Consider the following 19,265-nt stretch of genomic DNA (forward strand, 5'->3'; position numbering starts at 1 on the left):
AAAGCTGTGTGACCAAAACTGCAGCAGATAATGTGGCAGTTGCCCGTGTCTTGCCTCCTCATGTCGCCCTCAGGCTTCAGGTGATGTGTTACATCCTTTAAGAGCAACTAAGTCTTACCTTTACAATCAGCACTCACTTAAACTGAAATCTTAATTAGCAAGCTGTGATTATCTTGTTATTATAAGAACAGCAACTGGAGCAAGTTGAAAGACTGTGAAAGTATGTAATAGCTGTAATTATCTAACATTTGTTACTTATTATCTGCCAAATACATCATGTTAATGACCTGTGCCTAGGATAGTGTTATTCTGTTCACATTTCTCTGCTAAGGTATGCATACAGAATTAAGATTTGTGCATATATGCAATACTATGAACAGGCAGGTACTGCTGCTATGCATAGGAGAGTTTATATAAAGCTCTGAGCATATACTTACTACAAAAATCCCACACATGCACACAACACAGTAATATGCATGCATACACACAGTATATTAAAAACTGCTTTTAATTTTGCATTTCTCAGATAGCCATTAAAATTATGAGCTTGAAAAGGGCGAAAATTTTCTGAGGGCACTAAATTGTAATTGTGCAGTCATGCTTATAAAACTGTCCACAATTTCTAAACCAAATATGTTCATCAGGGCTAATACTGATAGACCTCGAGTTCCAGGTTTTGGTCTGACTGAGCGACAAATACATAGATAGATGCATTTGTATGTTGGTAATTAGGGATGATCCCTAGATCCATAGATCTAGATCTAGAATAGTCAAATTTAGGACAGACAAGCTTAGGCAGAATCTGCTAATTAATCAATTATTTCCTCACATTAGCTTCTAGTGTAAACTTGACTATGATTCACTGACAGTTTGAGCTTTGTATGTCTGTCTATGTGGAGGAAAGGATCGTGGAGGAGACCTTTGGTAAAGTTTTAGGTTCTTGTATGTTTTTGTTCTATGAATTCTTTCGTGACGGCTGACAATGTGCCTGTGACAAACACAGCAGCATTGCATAATGTATACAATAAGCTATCAAAGCTTAGGCTAATAGAGGTTGTGCGATATGCATGGTTTTGTGATATAGCACAAGGAATTCTCACTTTAACAAGTCTGCAAATGCGTCAGAGGCATTGTTATTTTATAACAGCAAGGCAGCCTCCAAATGAGCACATTTCACCATAAACAAAACATCCTTCATAATGCAATGGAAACACATTCTGCCTTTGAATTATGATGTTTTGGACTCATCCTTGAGATAAGCAAGCTAATGACAGATAGAATAGATCTGTGGTAACCCACAGTGAAGAGCCATAAAAGGACAGTTTTAAAAAAAAATGTGAATATGATAAATATGTGCCATTTCTCTCTTAGTGTTTTGTTGTTGCTGTCTAGTGCTGATGATACCAGCAAGTCAATGCTATTGCAGAAATGTCTTAATATATTTACTAGTGCTGTAAAATGATAATTATGTGTTTTTAATGTCATTATTAATCAATATGTTGCTACTCGGTACGTGTTTTTCCTCCATCCAGCTTCACTGTGATTGGAAGTGACTATTCAAGAGATTGCTCTATTGTGTACAAGTGTAAAAGTGTGGTGATCCAACCTACCAATTGGATGATACTCATATCTGCAAGTGGCCTCTGAGAAACAGGAAGGTGTGATTTGGTTTAATTGTTTGTTCAGTTATCAGCAGCAACAACAGGACAGTTTTGCCTCAAAGCCAAGATGCAATACAGGCACCTAAGGATGCTCACCCAAATTTAACAGCGTTCACACCCGTCCAGAGATCCCCAGAAGGTTCCTCTGTGTGTATGAAGGTCAGATCAGATCATGGGAAAAGCAGATGTACATGCTGTTATTATACTGTTCTCCCTGATTGTCCGTGTGTGCAAACTGAAGCATGCAATGCAATTAATGATACTGAGGAAAAGTTGTTTTTAAAAAAGTCATTTCTGAAAGTTTTTTTTTATGTTGCAGCGAGGAAAAGGAAGACAAATTGGGAGGTGCTTTTTTTTGTACAGGAGTTTACTACATTGTGCATTTTTTTGTTAGCTCATACTTAATGTAATGCATAAGCTGTTGTTTTAAGCATATAAATGTCACAGACACTTTAGAGCAAGCACTTTGTACACATACAGTATTTATCTGATGTTTAAAACAGTATTGAGATTTTATATCAAAGCTGAAATCAAGCCTATGAATTACCTGTTATCATAAAACAGCATTATGTTTTTTTATGCAGCACAATAATCAGACAACCTTCAATATCCATAAGCTTCAGTTTTGTTCTACGGGGTGTTTGTTTATAGGATATATTTTACAATACAAGATTGATAGGATGATGTACTGTAATGGAGTATTTTTCTTGTTTTCTATAGGATTTATGGATAAATTGAGCAGATAAATATAGTCTTTTATGAAGTGATATCAAAATGTAGGCAGAATGAAATGGTTCTGCTTTAACCCTACACACTTTCATCTCTCCCTCCATGTGATTTTCATTGTTGAAAGGTGCATTTTGACAGGGCTCGTGTTTTATTAATGTGTTTTGGCCAACATCTTCCTGGTTTGTGTCAGTTCAAGGGTAGTTTTTGTTACTCTGTCAGTAAGGAAGGAAGTAATCTGTCTCGAAGTAATCTTTAGAGCTGGAATTTGTGCTAGTTGTTACTTTTTATTAAACAAAGAGCATTCTACCAGGCATTCTGCAGCTTGTTGGGGAACTGCGGTAGTGGCTCTGATCTTTATTTCTATCCCTGTGTTACTTTTTTGTTTTTTTAGCCCCTCAGATCGCCCCACCACCTAAACTGGCCGCAACTGATGGGGCAACATGACTTAAGTGTGCACTGTTATTCTCTGATGTGTCAACCAGGCTCATAAGACAAGAACTATTCTACATGTCAGAATTGGAAACAGCTGCACTGCAGTCTCAAGTGTGAAAAACGCAGCACCATAATTTATTAGTTTGCATTGGCTTCATTAGTTGATATGACTGTGCTCTGTGTTTTCATGCCTCAGCCACATTTTCAGAACCCCTGACCTTGGAGACACTGTCATTGTCTGTTGGATGTTGTTTTACTCGTGGCCAAGAACTATGTTGATCTCTGATGATTTGATATTGTTTTCTTACCAGCTGAGCCTTTCTGGTGTTGTATGTGTGATCAATAAGCTCTCAGCAAGTTACACAATAAATGTATACAGCATCGTAGTCATCTTGTGTATTATTGTTGTCATAGGTTATTTTCAAAAATGAAACAAAACAATTTAAGGAGTATGTTCTTTGTTAATGGTGCTTTTCCACACATCTTCATACGATAGGTTTCTATAGCCCTCAACACCCCCTCCAATGCAAACACTGTAAATTGGATCCAGTATTTGTTCTAAACTAATAATCCAATTTTGCAAATGCAACGTAAAATAAACAAATTAGATTTCACTGGGTTATCAAGATCATGCTACTGTTTATAAATTGAACATATTCTATGTTGTATTCAGTTAAAAATGAAACTTGGCAAAGTTTATCCATAAGACCTTTTTTTAACCCACTGCTGGCTGTGTCATTAAATGTGCATAAGCAGCATACAGCACAGTAAAGGTCAGCTCTGATCAGCCTTTAGTGACAGAAAAGGATGTTAATGAACAAAGACTGCAGTCCAATGTGGTCCAAGAGTCTAAATGCAAATGGATTTGTGTACATACATGTGTGTCTGAGAGAGTGAAGCATAGGATATATGTGCATATACGAATGCATACTTGTTTGTGAGCAACACAGAGGCACTTTGTGAGTGTGAATGAGTCCACAAGTGTGTGCTTCTTTCTCTCTGGTGCTGCTGGAGTAAGTAGACATCAAACAGTTGTGCATCGGGGGAAAGTATATTGGACAATTAAGACAGAGGCTGTGTACTGCACTGCCCTGTGTGGGCCTGATTGAATCAGAGAGACAGCCACTCACAGCTCTTTGTTTCAGGACATTGCAGGTAATTACCCATAAGTCACTGTTCTCTTGTATTGGATCTTCAGCCTAATTAAGCCCCCGCAAGCAGTCCGTCTCGGCCTCATTTATTACCTCCGGTTGCTTGTTGACCTTTTCAGGCACATGGTTTGACAGGCAATTCAGACACATTACACCGAGCTGTGGGCGTTACATTTGAAGTCTTGAAGACATTTTCATGGATTTTGAGCTGTGTGTTGATGTCATTATGTAGTGTTAGGCTGCCTTAAATACTTCTTTTACTAATATCACATTTATTAGCGCTACATGCATCCAAGGCCTTTCTAAACACAAAGACACAAACAAATACAACACCAACAAACCTATTTATTTTAAATAGAATACGTTGCTTTCTTCTTGTGATTCTATTGCTTTACAGTCCTTCATTAGAATAAGCAGTACAAAAAATGATATGTAACAAGTGACTCAACAGTCCACATTATGTATATGCATATGCATATGTCACCAACCAGCTGTTTAACTGATGAACCAAAATATGTTAAGCCACACCTGACCAAACCAGATGGACATTTTCCATTTTAAATGAGTTCTGCTTACAGTAAATGAGAGCATTTATGAAAATAAGAGCTCACTTTCATCCCCTAAATGTTGCTTATGTACATGCAGGAATCCACATAAAAACAGAGGAAGAAAAGGCTTTTGAAAATGCATTTAGACCTTGAATCAGATTCATTGCTTTTTCTGTGTTCTGTCCCATTTAAAATCTTGAAACAGTGAAATCTTTCACTATTTTGCTTATCTCAACTGCTGCTCATGTGCATGCAATATCAGGATAGGTGATGGATTTGACAATGGATGTGTTTGTACATGTATGAAAGAGGATAACTGATAATGACAGTTAGGATCCTTGAAAATGCTATAGCAATGCATCAGAAAAAAAAGTCACTTAGGTCAATCATTTGAAGAGGAGAGGTGTTCTGTTTAATGCTCATTTGGGTGGAATTGTATATAGTGAACCCATATGAGACCTGAGAGGAGGATAAGATCTATCAGTACAATCACCAGTAAACTGTTAGGAGTGTGGTAGTGGTTTGTTGTGTAGACCTTCATTGCCATCTGCTGACAGATATGGGTGAAACAGTGTCATGCCCCCCTTAGATAATGTTCTCCAAAATGTTTCAAGGGAAAACAGTTTTATCTATTTAACAGCACAAGAGACATAAAGACTTAAAATCTATGCATTGTTATCTTAAATTATAAATGTACAAATATCTTATTTGGGATAGTATGTGTTCTCTGTTTTATTGAGGTCATGTGCATCCAGCTACTTGGGCACGTGCAGGATAGTTGCCAAATACCATCATGATTCACACCCCCCTGACATTACAGTCCATGGCAAACCCAAACATTCATCTTACATAACACATTTGAAAGTCAGTATGTCTAAATATACCAGTTCACTGTCAAGCTTTATGTTTTATCTATAATAAGAGCACACACAAACTAAAAAAGTAACTCAACCATTTTTATTCAGCTTTCAGTTTCCATGTTTGACAAACTTATCACAATACAGTTCTCTATGCAAGCATCAGGTGTTCATGTGGACTGTTAACCTTTCCACAGAAACCATCATTAAGTACAAAGCATATTCTAACAGCTATTTCCCAGACAATAGACATTTATATTTTTTAAAGAAGCCTTGTATAAACATAAAATTTACAGCCTACATTGCAAATTTAGCAAATGCCAACAAAAATATAAAGGAATGCCAGATATTCACCATTTAAACTGTGCATGTTGGAAATGGAAAAAAGATACACTTGAGACATGTTTAAGCTTGTTTACTTTGACAACAAGTATAAAAAAAAAGATAAATCATTAAGGGTCAGTGCTGTCCTTATATGTCCTCTATAACAATGATCAGTAGCATGCCCCACAGACAAGCACATGACTTTTGTCCCAGTAATGGGTCAGGGTTTCCGCAACAAAAATGTAGAATTAACTTTAACCTTCTTTCTGTTAATTACCTAATTCAAAGACTCTAATGTACGCTAATGGTGTCTTATCTTATCTTGTTAGTCCTTAATTGCTTGTTTTTTTGCAGAATTTGTCAATTCAGATTTTTTTTGTTTCTTCAAATATTCTTTCATACTGAATGTGAAAGTGTTTTAAGTCTTTATCATGTTCTGAAATTACCCTCTCCTCTCTCTCCTGCCTGATTTCATACAGACGCCACTAGAACATAGTTTCTGCACCTGGTTTCATAAAGGATGGAGAGAGCAAAATGGAGAAGGCAGTTTATGAACATGACAACCACAGACACTCCTGAGAAAGGATGCGAGCAATCCACTGACAGACATGGTGAAACACAACATATATTCTTTAAGACACACTCAAGTTAGCTGATGTAGTTAGCTACCTTATTTGATCTTTATTAGTGTGACTCCACTTGTTCACTTGTTTATCTGTCCAATATCCATGCTGTCAGGAAGTGCCCCGCCCTCTCCCAGGGTAATACTTGTTGGTAAAAAAAGAGCACTTGGCCCTGAAGGTGTTGGCTGGTGTTAATGTGAAACTGTTATCAGAGCCAGCTTACAGCTGTTCTCATCCTCAGCTCACAACACCTGGGGGTCAGGCTCATTGGTTTGGCTGAGGCTGCTGTCAGTCAGCAGGAGGTGTGCGTCACTGTCAGGTCTCCCTAACATTACTGGCTGCATCACCAATCAGTCCGTGTCACTGTCAGGAGGCGGGCAGCGCCTCATTACAGTGTCAGAGACCGACCGGCTGTTCACTCCCTGCATCGCCAAACAGCCTGCGTCAGTGTCAGCATCAGCTGATCTTAGGAGAGGCTTCATTGTCAGAGCCTGCTGTCCACTGTCAGCTGTGCTTTGACTTTCACCTTGCCCTCTCTGATGCTCAAGGTCTTACAGGGGCTCTGTGGGCCTCCTGTAACATCTGTTGAGTGAGCACGGCTTGCTGCATCTGGCCTAAATCAAAATGTTCTTGCCTTTGTGACACCCCACCAACTTGTCTATGGTCATGGCCTTGGCCAGCAACATCATCACCTCCATGGTGATGGCCATGGTTATGATCATGGCCATGACCATGATGAAAACCGCTATTATCCCCATGGTGGCCATGGCCATGACCATGGTGATGTCCATGATGGTGACCATGTCCAGTGTTGTGCTCTATAGCTGGGGTACCATCCGCATCAGGCTGTACATCTGCTTTCCCTTTGCACTCTTCTGGTGTTTCAGTGCTCTGCAGAGAAATCAGAAAAGGAGAAATGGCAACAGAGCCAAAGGAAATTGATTAAACTTATTTTTAGTTGAATGTGTTACTAGCACGTTATTTGCATATTATTTGTAGAGTAATGTTTTTTTTTTAATTAATGGATACATGGGCAGTTATGTATCATCTATACCTCATGTGTGCAGTCCCCACATATGCGATTACAGTAAGTATCTCTGATGGCGCCCTCAACATGGCCTTGTCCAATGATGGAGTATGGAAGAGAAATGTGATGGGTGAGACGGCCACATCTGACAGCAAAGGGATTGAAAAACATGGTGAGGTTAAGTATAGATGGCAACAATAACGGACAAAGTGGAAATAAAAAATAGAAGAAAGAGAAAAGAAAAACTGTTGCTTTTGTTTTCCCCTGAAAAATGTGAATGAACTATTTATTACAAGTAACCAACCTGTCATAAATGAGAAAGTCATCTTTTTGTCCACCCAGTGTCTTCCAGACATCAACCTGTTGCTGGTCCTGTTTGTACAGTGTGATGTTCTCTGACATTCTCTGTGCCAGCATAGGGTGCAGGAGCTGTGCTTGCTCCCCCTGGTGGTTAATCACCATGTAAGCCACATTCTTCAGGCCCTGACTCTCCATCATCTGGTGCAGGCTGTCCATTCTGCTCAGAGAAGTGAATTCAGAGACCATGACTTTAAAAACCAGTTACCAAATAGGAAAGTTGTTAATAAAGCTTTTCTGCATAGTCTGTTTATCACACAAGTGTGAACAAGATTCAGTGCTTTGACAGAGAAGAATTGCATAAGAGAGCCTGGTTTGAACATGTTATACCTTGCTGCCAAGTTGGCATGCCTTATAAAATGGGCCTTAAGATTTAACTGACATTGATTTCTAATGTCATTTGTGTAGTGCTTTCTGACTACCCAAGGAGTGTGAATGTCATGCCTTGCCACAGGTTTAGGACTGTCGTGGTGCATTTTAATGTAAAACATTTTTTGTTGAATGGACCAAAGCAAAGGACACATGATCAGAACAGACCTGGAAGCCTGCACCAGGCAGAACAGGCAGCTGGCCTGCAAAAGAGCCACCACCGTCACCTGGCCCATTGTCCCCTTCATGGGCTCCACCTCCCCTATGTTCCAGGCTGGCGGCAGTTGACAGCGAGGCCCAACCCCCTCACTCTCTGCTCTGCCCCCATGGAGCAGGCAGAGAGGGAGGAGAAGGCTGAGGCACGCCCACATCACTGTGGTGCCTCCTCACTGCCCCGATCTGCTGAACACGAAGAAGGGGATAGTGGTGGGGGAGGGAGAAGTAGAGAAAGGAGACAGCAGGAGGTTAAAGAGGAGGAAGAGGGAGGAGGGAACACTAGAGTTTGAGTCAAATTCAGCACTTACAAGTGATAGGATTGTGCAAAAGGTCAGATCAAGTTTTACATTATCCATATCGTCCTAATTTTGCTCCCAGATTGTTAAGTCTTTTCATGCTGACCGGACTGGACCGGACTTTGTGACTACTGTAGCAGACTGAACAAAGCAGTTTATTTGAAGCTTCTAAATCTGAGCTCATGCTGTTTTATACAAATTTAAACTCATTAATACACACAATAAAGACAAAGAAACAGCATATGGTCAGGAAGCATGCTTGAATATTGAAAGCAAATGTCTAAAGTTCCTGCAGTAGCCTATATTACCACATGCACAACAGCAAGAAAAGTTAAATAATGTAAAATGTTGTTCAGTGGCTGGTTGAAGTAATATAAACTGATACACCTCAGCTACAATGAAAATACTTGCATTTGCAACACGTTCAAATATACTGCACTGCAAAATATTTTTAGGTCATGTGTCTGTTTATCATAACATAAAAAAGACAGATTTCTCGGTGTTTATTACATTTTAGGTAAATGGATAAAGGGTAATGAATTCTGTCATTTACCTTCTGGTTAAAATTGCCTTCGTTCTCCTCAGCTCCAAGTTACTGCAGCTTCTTAAAGAAAAACAAGTCTTCTCCCACTGCTCCCCCCTTTTATACTCTGCCTGTTGTTTTTCTCACTGAATGGAGGACAAAGTTCAGTCCCAGCTGTGTGCTGATGCCTACACTTTTCTCAAGTAAAAGAAAATCACAGTGCATGAAATCCCCTAGATGACAGGAAACCAAACATTTTTTTAATGGAAAATGTTTGGTAGTAACTGGCAGTCAAACAAATTCCTTCATTGAGGAGTAGACAACTATTTCTTGGTTAAGATATGTCAGTATATAGTAGATAGTACAGTAGATAGTGCATTCATTTGCCTTGTAAATCAAATTGAATGTTTTTACATTGTAAAACATATATTACAGAGATGTATTATGAATCTTCAAAAACAGGGAAGAACATTGTGCAACACTGCTTTTTGCTGTCAGCACAAAAAGAGTAGAAGTGAAAAAGGACATAGGGTGGGATTTTGGTCAATGTCCAGTATGTTTCTGGGAGGTCCACAAGCACGGATACACAGGACTCATTCAATATGCACAAGTGGCATTTTTCAAGTATCCCTAAGAAAGTATCCTGCAGTTTAATAACAAACAGAAAATTTAGTTAAAAATTAATATTGAAATATTTAGTACAGACCATGGGAGATCATTATTTAGCGAATGATATTCTTAAAGCTTAGGGCAGGCCAAACAATTAAAAGAGGAGATTATAGCTCACAGTCAGTATGTAAAATGATGAAGTTCATTCTGCAGAGATTTTGGAGAGATTAAGAACCACAAAATGTTTCAGGTACTGAAACTAATTTAAAGCTTTACATGATTTTTTCCATGTCAGTCTGGAGACATATTTACATTCTAGCTAAAACTTGCTAGCCAGCTTTAGGTGAGAGGTCAATCATTGTGTAACACTGAATTAAAGAGATAGTAATCTAATCAGCAGTTTAAGTATATATAAAAAACTGTAAACTTCTTCAGAGTTCAACCAGTCAGGTGACTGCGGATGTAAGCTGTGCTGAGAGCACAGTTATGAAACTTTTAAGTTCAAAGGTCACTGTAGTTTTGACTAGGCCAGCATATGTCAGTGACATTGTGGTTTAACAAGAAATTAAATAACACACATATGTGTTAAAGTAGTATCTGAAAGTATAATGAGCAGTACAGTAATGAGCAGCCTGATATCAGACAATCTAATAAAATAGCCATACAGTACGTTCTATGTTTGCAGAATTTTGTTATGGTTTCTTCATCTCTGTGGTCAGTTTTAGGGTGTATTTTGCAATGTTGTTGGACTGCGTTGCATTATCTTGAAAGTGTTTCTGCATTGTGTTCACCTCTTGTGTGTCTCTATATATTCACTACTGCAGGATGGTTCTGGAAACAAGTGAAAAAATGTATTCCCTTCTGCTTGTCTGTCCTGATTCAAGCAGTTCCATCAGGAACATACGAGCCACATACTGTCAGTTGTCTTGGTGGCTGGTTTTACTCTGGGGGATATAATGTCACCAGCAGTACTGAGTACTGTAAATAGAAGAAGCACCACAAATAGTACAAACTAAGTTTGAGATAACGATATATCAGGGCGCATACAAACAGGGAACAGAAAATCAGATGGAGGCTGTGGTGGGCACTTACAACATAAAACATAAAACAGAAAAACAGTGGGTATCACTGTCTGTAAACACTTGGTCAGGGCAGTGAGGTGTATGATATGTGACAGGACTATGCAGGACTACTACTCATTTACAGTGTCTGGCACTAAGGTATGTTTCTGTTATCAGGTCACACTGACTTGTATGAACTAAGAATGCAAGTTAGTCAGGTTCAAAGGATGTTAACTGATAATATGAAGCCACACCAAGTCACAGTATATTATTAACACAAAATGTGATACAGACAGCACAATGCCTGATCAACCTCTTCAGAATATAAAAATGTTTAATAATTTACACGTGTCTTGTTGATGTTCTTGTTGTGATACTGCACTGCACACTGACAAGGATTATTCTTCAAACTTTTATACATATATTTTAAACTTTATATTTATGTACTATGAATATTTGTTTGGTTTAGCATATGGCATATTCTCTCTCTCATTTTCTCTCTCACTATATCCAAGTTTCCTTATAGGATGGATAAAGTTCTATCATATGTTATCTCTGAACTGCAAATGTGAAGATGTTTGATATTTAGGACTTATCACATAGTAGATTTTAATAGTCTGATACTAGCACTTTTACTAAGGTAAATCTCTCTTTCACCAATGCTTATCAGAACCTGGAATACATAAACTGTTATCTGCATCAAATAGTAGGTCTACATTACTTGAAGTGAACACAATTTCATACATTAACAGGACCTGACACATTATCTAGCTTCTTGGGTTTATTTTGGAAGGGAGGATGCATTTGAATTGTTTCCGTAAAAGAAATTGTTGCATGGATGTGATGTAAATGAGCTAAATCATTATGCTATTATCAGTTCTGGTACTGCCCGGTTCATAGTAGTCTAAAAGAACGTCACTCAGCGCTGTCACTAAGCAACACTGCTCGGCGTCCCTGACTTCGCAAAGGTTTCTGGGAGTCCGAGGCCCGAGGGTTGAACGGCCGCCCTTTTAGGAGCAACGAGTGTAGAACAGCTGTACATGCGTCGAGGGAAATATTATCGTAAAACAGCTTTCTGACGCAGCGTAACCAAACTTGAGGTATGTGTGCCGAAGGTTTTTGACGCATATTTTTGCCCACGGCGATTACAATTAGGTAATCCCTCTCAGAAAAGTGTATTTTAATGCGCGGTTTGATGACGTAATGTTGATTGTCAAACACGAAATGGCGAACGTGCTAAGAGGCCTGTTACCTGTAAGACTTTGGGGTTGTGGGATGTTTATTTTCTTCGTGTTCCTCTATCTAAACGAATACATTAATATATCTACTCCTGGTAAGTTGGTTTTTGATTACATATATTTCTCAGCTACTTGAAATGGCTTATTTTGTTCTTCGGTGGGGTGCAAGATTGAACTTGCTAGTTAAGCTAACGTTGACAACGAGCGGGGCTAGCAAAGCTGTTAGCTGAACCATCCTTGGGTCGGATCAGTGGTTTAAAGATAACGTTACCGGTTTTCTGGCACGTCATGATTCGCTCCTGCGATTTTCGTATGCGCACGTTTTGTTTCGGACGCTTTTATAAAACTTTGCCATAGTGATGCGCCTCTCGTGGGCCTCACTTTGATTCTCATTTTCTGTGCAATTTTGTTACCATGTGAAGCATCGTTTACATATCTGCTTTTGTTTTATTTGCCCCCAATATAACTTTGTTCCTTCCGTCTTCGTTGTTTAGATGCATGTTTGCCCCAAGTGCACAGAGATTGTGTGGTCAAAATTTAAAATTCATTCATTTAACATTTTAATGATATCCGGTTGTCGTCACACATTTCTTGGTTAAGATATGTCAGTTGAAAGTAGATAGTACAGTAGACAGTGCATTCATTTGCCTTGTAAATCAAATTCATAGTAGTCTAAAAGAACGTCACTCAGCGCTGTCACTAAGCAACACTGCTCGGCGTCCCTGACTTCGCAAAGGTTTCTGGGAGTCCGAGGCCCGAGGGTTGAACGGCCGCCCTTTTAGGAGCAACGAGTGTAGAACAGCTGTACATGCGTCGAGGGAAATATTATCGTAAAACAGCTTTCTGACGCAGCGTAACCAAACTTGAGGTATGTGTGCCGAAGGTTTTTGACGCATATTTTTGCCCACGGCGATTACAATTAGGTAATCCCTCTCAGAAAAGTGTATTTTAATGCGCGGTTTGATGACGTAATGTTGATTGTCAAACACGAAATGGCGAACGTGCTAAGAGGCCTGTTACCTGTAAGACTTTGGGGTTGTGGGATGTTTATTTTCTTCGTGTTCCTCTATCTAAACGAATACATTAATATATCTACTCCTGGTAAGTTGGTTTTTGATTACATATATTTCTCAGCTACTTGAAATGGCTTATTTTGTTCTTCGGTGGGGTGCAAGATTGAACTTGCTAGTTAAGCTAACGTTGACAACGAGCGGGGCTAGCAAAGCTGTTAGCTGAACCATCCTTGGGTCGGATCAGTGGTTTAAAGATAACGTTACCGGTTTTCTGGCACGTCATGATTCGCTCCTGCGATTTTCGTATGCGCACGTTTTGTTTCGGACGCTTTTATAAAACTTTGCCATAGTGATGCGCCTCTCGTGGGCCTCACTTTGATTCTCATTTTCTGTGCAATTTTGTTACCATATGAAGCATCTTTTACATATCTGCTTTTGTTTTATTTGCCCCCAATATAACTTTGTTCCTTCCGTCTTCGTTGTTTAGATGCATGTTTGCCCCAAGTGCACAGAGATTGTGTGGTCAAAATTTAAAATTCATTCATTTAACATTTTAATGATATCCGGTTGTCGTCACACATTTCTTGGTTAAGATATGTCAGTTTAAAGTAGATAGTACAGTAGACAGTGCATTCATTTGCCTTGTAAATCAAATGGAATGTTTTTACATTGTAAAACATATTACAGAGATGTATTATGAATCTTCAAAAACAGGGAAGAACATTGTGCAACACTGCTTTTTGCTGTCAGCACAACAAGAGTAGAAGCGAAAAAGGACATAGGGTGGGATTTTGGTCAATGTCCAGTATGTTTCTGGGAGGTCCACAAGCACGGATACACAGGACTCATTCAATATGCACAAGTGGCATTTTTCAAGTATCCCTAAGAAAGTATCCTGCAGTTTAATAACAAACAGAAAATTTAGTTAAAAATTAATATTGAAATATTTAGTACAGACCATGGGAGATCATTATTTAGCGAATGATATTCTTAAAGCTTAGGGCAAGCCAAACAATTAAAAGAGGAGATTATAGCTCACAGTCAGTATGTAAAATGATGAAGTTCATTCTGCAGAGATTTTGGAGAGATTAAGAACCACAAAATGTTTCAGGTACTGAAACTAATTTAAAGCTTTACATGATTTTTTCCATGTCAGTCTGGAGACATATTTACATTCTAGCTAAAACTTGCTAGCCAGCTTTAGGTGAAAGGTCAATCATTGTGTAACACTGAATTAAAGAGATAGTAATCTAATCAGCAGTTTAAGTATATATAAAAAACTGTAAACTTCTTCAGAGTTCAACCAGTCAGGTGACTGCGGATGTAAGCTGTGCTGAGAGCACAGTTATGAAACTTTTAAGTTCAAAGGTCACTGTAGTTTTGACTAGGCCAGCATATGTCAGTGACATTGTAGTTTAATTTAAAATTCATTCATTTAACATTTTAATGATATCCGGTTGTCGTCACACAGTTCCCTCTGCAGTGTATGCAGTTTCTTTAAGTACAATAGTACAGAGGGTGCATATTTCACCTGTCTTCTGCTTCTTCTGTGTCTACATAGTCACTGTGTAATAACGTGTAGAGGTACAAAATATTAGGATATTTAATCATTTCATAGCCACTTTTAAAGGCTGAACTGATGTTGGCAAAAAACTGTGAAACCTAAGACAGTGAGAAATATGATGTAGGGTTGTGCCAATGCAAGATGGGAAATGCACCTGGTGCAGCTGTTGTCCAGCTTTCAGACTGTCATATTGGACACTGAGGTCCAGTTTGACTATTGTGTGCAGGTGTAAACCCATAGTGTGATGTACTGTGTGCTTAAAAAAACATTGGCCATCTTTTGGCTGTATTGAGTTTGTGGCTTTTAGAGTAAAATATTCTCAAAACTATTTATTTCTAACAATGCACCAAAACAATGGAGAAAAATGTAATCTGGAAATCAGATTAAATAAAGTGACAGGATGCATTCTTGCATGTCTGGTGATAGCTGTGTTAATTTTCTAAAAAAAAGTACCTTTTCTTTCTTCCCCTGCAGAGAAAGATAAGGTGAATAATGGCGGGTGAGGTGGAGTTGGATGGAGGCAGTGAATACCCAGCACATTACAAAGTCATGATGGACAAACTTAATGAACAACGACAGCTGGACCAGTTCACAGACATTACTTTGATTGTGGATGGTTAGTAGGCATACACTGTAGATCATCTCTATGATGTCTTTGTGAAATTCCTAAGCACCACGTCTCATGTCTATCTTTTTCAGGGCACCAGTTCAGAGCTCATAAAGCAGTGCTGGCAGCATGCAGTCAGTTCTTCCACAAGTTCTTTCAGGATTTTACTCAGGAGCCATTGGTGGAGATAGAAGGTATTCTGGAAAAGGAAATATTAGGAGACCAAAAACTCTTCTTTAGAAATCGACACACTGTTGATGCTAAGTTTATTACCCAAACAGTTTTTTATCAACGTTCATTGTATAATTCATTCCAGGATTACATGTGTTTTCACTGTTAATATGTAATTATGTGCACAGGCAGTCTAACAAAATTAATGATTATAACTGAAAATTTAAGAGTATTTACTTTGACATAAATCATTTTAAGTATAACCCCATTGATAACTGATTTTTCGAATTGTATAAATATTTCAGAGTAAAAATAATCTGATGATATTCTTGCTGATAGTTTTTCTTTAACATTAACAGAAAGGATAAACAAATAATCTTAATCCTTTTTTTTTGTTTAGGTTTTGACCAAGATACATGCTCAGCGCTACATTTTACATTTGAGAAATAGACTGTTAGAGCTCTTAAGGGTAACACTGTTTAAATGACCTCAAACCTATTGTGGCATTTCTGTATTGCATCTCCTTGTTACTTACTTACTGACTGACATGTATGATACCAATATATGTGCAATAAGATAATGTCAACCAGTGTGCCAGCTTGACTGATTGCCTGCTCAGTTGCTCTTCCTGGGGTTACTTCTGTTTCCCAGCCTAGAATTGCAGCTAGAGATATATTTTCCAGTCTTTTCAACTGTGTTACATAGAACAGCTTTTACCCATAATAATTGCCGTCATATTCAAACAGGAGTGAGCAACACAGCCTTTCGCCAGCTGATGGAATTCACTTACACAGCCACACTAGGTGTGGCTGGAGAAGAGGAGGCTTATGATGTCTGGAAAGCTGCTGAATACCTCCAGATGCAGGAAGCCATCAAGGCACTCAACAATAAGTGAGACTTGCATACAGTTAACCTGTTACTAGCATTGCTGAAGAAGCTAAATTATGTCACTGCCAGAACTTTGCGAATTTATGTGCTTTATATTTTATGAGCTGCAAAGAAAGTAGTTTGAGGACTCCTTCATGTAAGTATAAACATTGTTACCTCTCAGTAAGAGTTCATATTCTCTTGCAGGATAAATGAGAGTCCTTCACTCATGGTGAAGAGCAAAGGTAAAAAGAGGAAGATTGCTGAGACATCTAATGTGATTACAGAAACCCTACCCTCAGTGGAAGGGGAGCAGGTAAGTGTGTTGCTGATGGTCACAATGATATTAATATAACTTTGTGGGATATTACTTGTACTTGATTATAATTGGTTGAAATTTCAGTAACTGTTTTTTTATTACTAAAATTCATGCTTAGGATTCTGTAATGCATTAAGTGAACTTGGTACACACATTTCATTTTCTGTGTTCTCTAGGTGGAAATTGAGGTGATAGCGGATGGTGCCATTGAGCTGGAGGAGTCGGGACTGGAGGAGGTGGTTGATGCAGCAAAGAATGCTCAGGCAGCGTCCGATGACTCTGCTTTGGCTCTTCTTGCTGACATAACTAGCAAATATCAGCAAGGGGAACCTACAGTGCAGGTGATGAAGAAGGAAGAGGTACAGTATAATTATGACTTCGAGAATGACTTTTTTATTAAAAGACATTGCTCTGGTAATTAGTGGGTAAACTCTGTATATTAGACTTTTGATGTGAAAGGATTGATGTGAAAATGTGTTATTCCTGTTTTTGCTCAGCAGGAGATAGCGTATCAGGAGGAAACGGTGACTGCCTCCAAGGTGTTAGAGAATGTTGAGGTTGTAGAGGTCCAGATTTCCCAAGTGGACAACATGTTTCGCTGCACCAAGTGTGACCGCAGCTTCAAGTTGTACTACCACCTCAAACAACACTTGAAAACACACTTGGGCTCACTGGAAAAGCCGCATGTGTGCAACCACTGCGGTAAAGCCTACACACGGGAGGGTGCTCTGAAGCAGCACATCAGCACGTTTCATTTTGATGCAGAGGAGCTGTCGAGAAATCACAAACCCTATAAGAAAGTACATGTTTGTGAATATTGTAAAAAGCACTTTGACCACTTCGGCCACTTTAAGGAGCACTTGCGGAAGCACACTGGTGAGAATGAAAAATAAAGCTGGTTGACTTCAGTCTGTTTATGTAAAAGAAATATACAGTCTAGTACTTTACCTTATTTGTCCTGCAGCCTTGTTGTTACATGCCTCTCATTAAATGAAGTGTCTGTCTTTGAGTTTAGGTGAAAAGCCCTATGAGTGTCCAGACTGCCATGAGCGATTTGCAAGGAACAGCACATTGAAGTGCCACATGGCGGCCTGCCAGAATGGGGCCGGAGCCAAGAAAGGACGCAAGAAACTCTATGAATGCCAGGTACAGCTCTTCCAGAATCAAAGCTATCTGTGCAGAGCCTACCATAGAAAAACACAATTCTGAATATTTTTGTTCACATTTTGAAAATGTATTTTGTCAGACATAATGCATAGACAATCTGATATATGCCTCCTTTAGTGTGCAGACTGATGTACTGATATGTTGTCATGTAGTTGTTTTATACTGGGTTGGTTTACCTTGGGAAATTTAGTTAACAGTATAAACTGTATCTGGGATCTAAATGGCAACACATTCATTTACATTTGATTAATTCCCTTTACATTAGGGATGTCTCAGTCAAATATTTTCTTCTGATTTAATTAACTTAACATTCACTTCACTATAGGCCAGATATTGTTGACCTATCTCCCAGTGAATCTAGTTTTTGTTGTTTATGCTCCAGTTCTTTTTATACATTGCTCAAAAGAAAGAAGAATGATGATCCTTTGTTTTTTTCTGTAAGAGTGACCTACTGTTTTCTCCTCCTCCGTCAGGTCTGCAGCAGTGTGTTCAACAGCTGGGACCAGTTTAAAGACCATCTGGTGAGCCACACAGGAGTCAAGCCCAACCACTGCACCATGTGTGACATGTGGTTCACCCAACCCAAAGAGCTAAAGGCCCACCTCAGAGATGTCCATTCTATTGAGGACAAATCAAGTTTAGAACTGGTCATCACAGACTCTGCCATAGCAACGCAGAGCATAGAGGGAGATGAAACAGTTCTGTTGGATGATGGAGTTCAGGTCGAACATGTCACAGTGGAGCCTGTAGATATGATGGAGATGGAGGAGACCACAACAGTTGTGATGGAGGATGGAGGGGTGGCGGAGATGTGCGAGGAGGACATGGAGAGGTTAAAGCAGGCTGGGGTGCATTTCCAGGTGGTGCACGTGACAACAACTGAAGTTGATGGACAGCAGGTGGTGAACTCTCAGGTGGAAGTAGAGCTGGAAGGGGAGACAGTGAACATTGAGGAAGCAGAGCAAGCAGTGGTTGTATGAGAGTGTAAAAAAAGGTTGTTGATAATCCACAGGACATTCGTTCAGTCCTGGACGCCTGTGTTATCCTGTAGCTGACATCTTAGTTTTTATACAGAAAACTGCATGTGGTATACAGAATGTCACCTTAGTATATCATTCTGTCTGTCATCACATTGTATGACCCTCTGTTTTTGATATATGTATATATGGACAAAAAGGTTTCTGCCAAGGTTGCTGTATTTATTTTAAAAGTGTTTGGCATCATGTCCCATATTGCCGATGACTCTTCAGTGCTTCATCGGTCTATTTTAATGTTTTCTTTGTTTGTTTGTTTTTTTTTACTTTGCCTCAAGTTTATATTTTGTTTCTTTCAGTTTGAGTCACTTGCCAATGAATGAACTGTTCTTGTTGCAGCTCATATAACAACAGCTGTTGTATGCTACTGACGTTCTTCAGTGGAAATGCTGCACTTGTTCAGGTGTGTTTTCTAATTAACATTTGGCCTTTCTGTAAGAAATACTCAGATATGGAATAAAACATGATTTCCAAAACAAGTCTTGCATGCACCAGGTATCTC

At 39.0% G+C, this 19,265-nt stretch overlaps 2 protein-coding genes across 6 annotated transcripts; one reads left to right on the top strand and one right to left on the bottom strand.

Moving 5' to 3' along the window:
* Window positions 1-5,462: 5,462 nt before the first annotated feature.
* Window positions 5,463-9,247, bottom strand: selenop (selenoprotein P). 2 transcript variants are annotated; one of them, XM_020593696.1, is made up of 5 exons: window positions 9,144-9,247; window positions 8,247-8,480; window positions 7,657-7,869; window positions 7,380-7,497; window positions 5,463-7,216 (listed from the first exon to the last, which is right to left on the bottom strand). In XM_020593696.1, exons 2-5 carry the CDS (start codon window positions 8,447-8,449, stop codon window positions 6,563-6,565), a joined length of 1,188 nt encoding a protein of 395 aa, XP_020449352.1. In that variant the 5' UTR covers window positions 8,450-8,480; window positions 9,144-9,247; the 3' UTR covers window positions 5,463-6,562. The 2 variants fall into 2 exon arrangements, with proteins under 2 accessions (XP_020449352.1, XP_020449353.1); XM_020593697.1 differs by having other exon boundaries at window positions 8,247-8,477; window positions 9,144-9,243.
* A 2,458-nt stretch (window positions 9,248-11,705) lies between these two features.
* Window positions 11,706-19,226, top strand: znf131 (zinc finger protein 131). 4 transcript variants are annotated; one of them, XM_020593689.1, is made up of 9 exons: window positions 11,706-11,883; window positions 15,073-15,214; window positions 15,298-15,399; window positions 16,123-16,267; window positions 16,451-16,559; window positions 16,739-16,921; window positions 17,060-17,438; window positions 17,578-17,708; window positions 18,203-19,140. In XM_020593689.1, exons 2-9 carry the CDS (start codon window positions 15,091-15,093, stop codon window positions 18,707-18,709), a joined length of 1,680 nt encoding a protein of 559 aa, XP_020449345.1. In that variant the 5' UTR covers window positions 11,706-11,883; window positions 15,073-15,090; the 3' UTR covers window positions 18,710-19,140. The 4 variants fall into 4 exon arrangements, with proteins under 4 accessions (XP_020449345.1, XP_020449343.1, XP_020449346.1 ...); XM_020593687.1 differs by lacking the exon at window positions 11,706-11,883 and adding an exon at window positions 12,717-12,889 and having other exon boundaries at window positions 18,203-19,226; XM_020593690.1 differs by lacking the exon at window positions 11,706-11,883 and adding an exon at window positions 12,717-12,889 and having other exon boundaries at window positions 17,063-17,438.
* The last annotated feature ends 39 nt before the right edge of the window (window positions 19,227-19,265 follow it).

Source organism: Monopterus albus, unplaced genomic scaffold, assembly GCF_001952655.1.
Source record: "Monopterus albus unplaced genomic scaffold, M_albus_1.0 scaffold20.1, whole genome shotgun sequence".
In the NCBI taxonomy this organism is placed as follows: domain Eukaryota; kingdom Metazoa; phylum Chordata; class Actinopteri; order Synbranchiformes; family Synbranchidae; genus Monopterus; species Monopterus albus.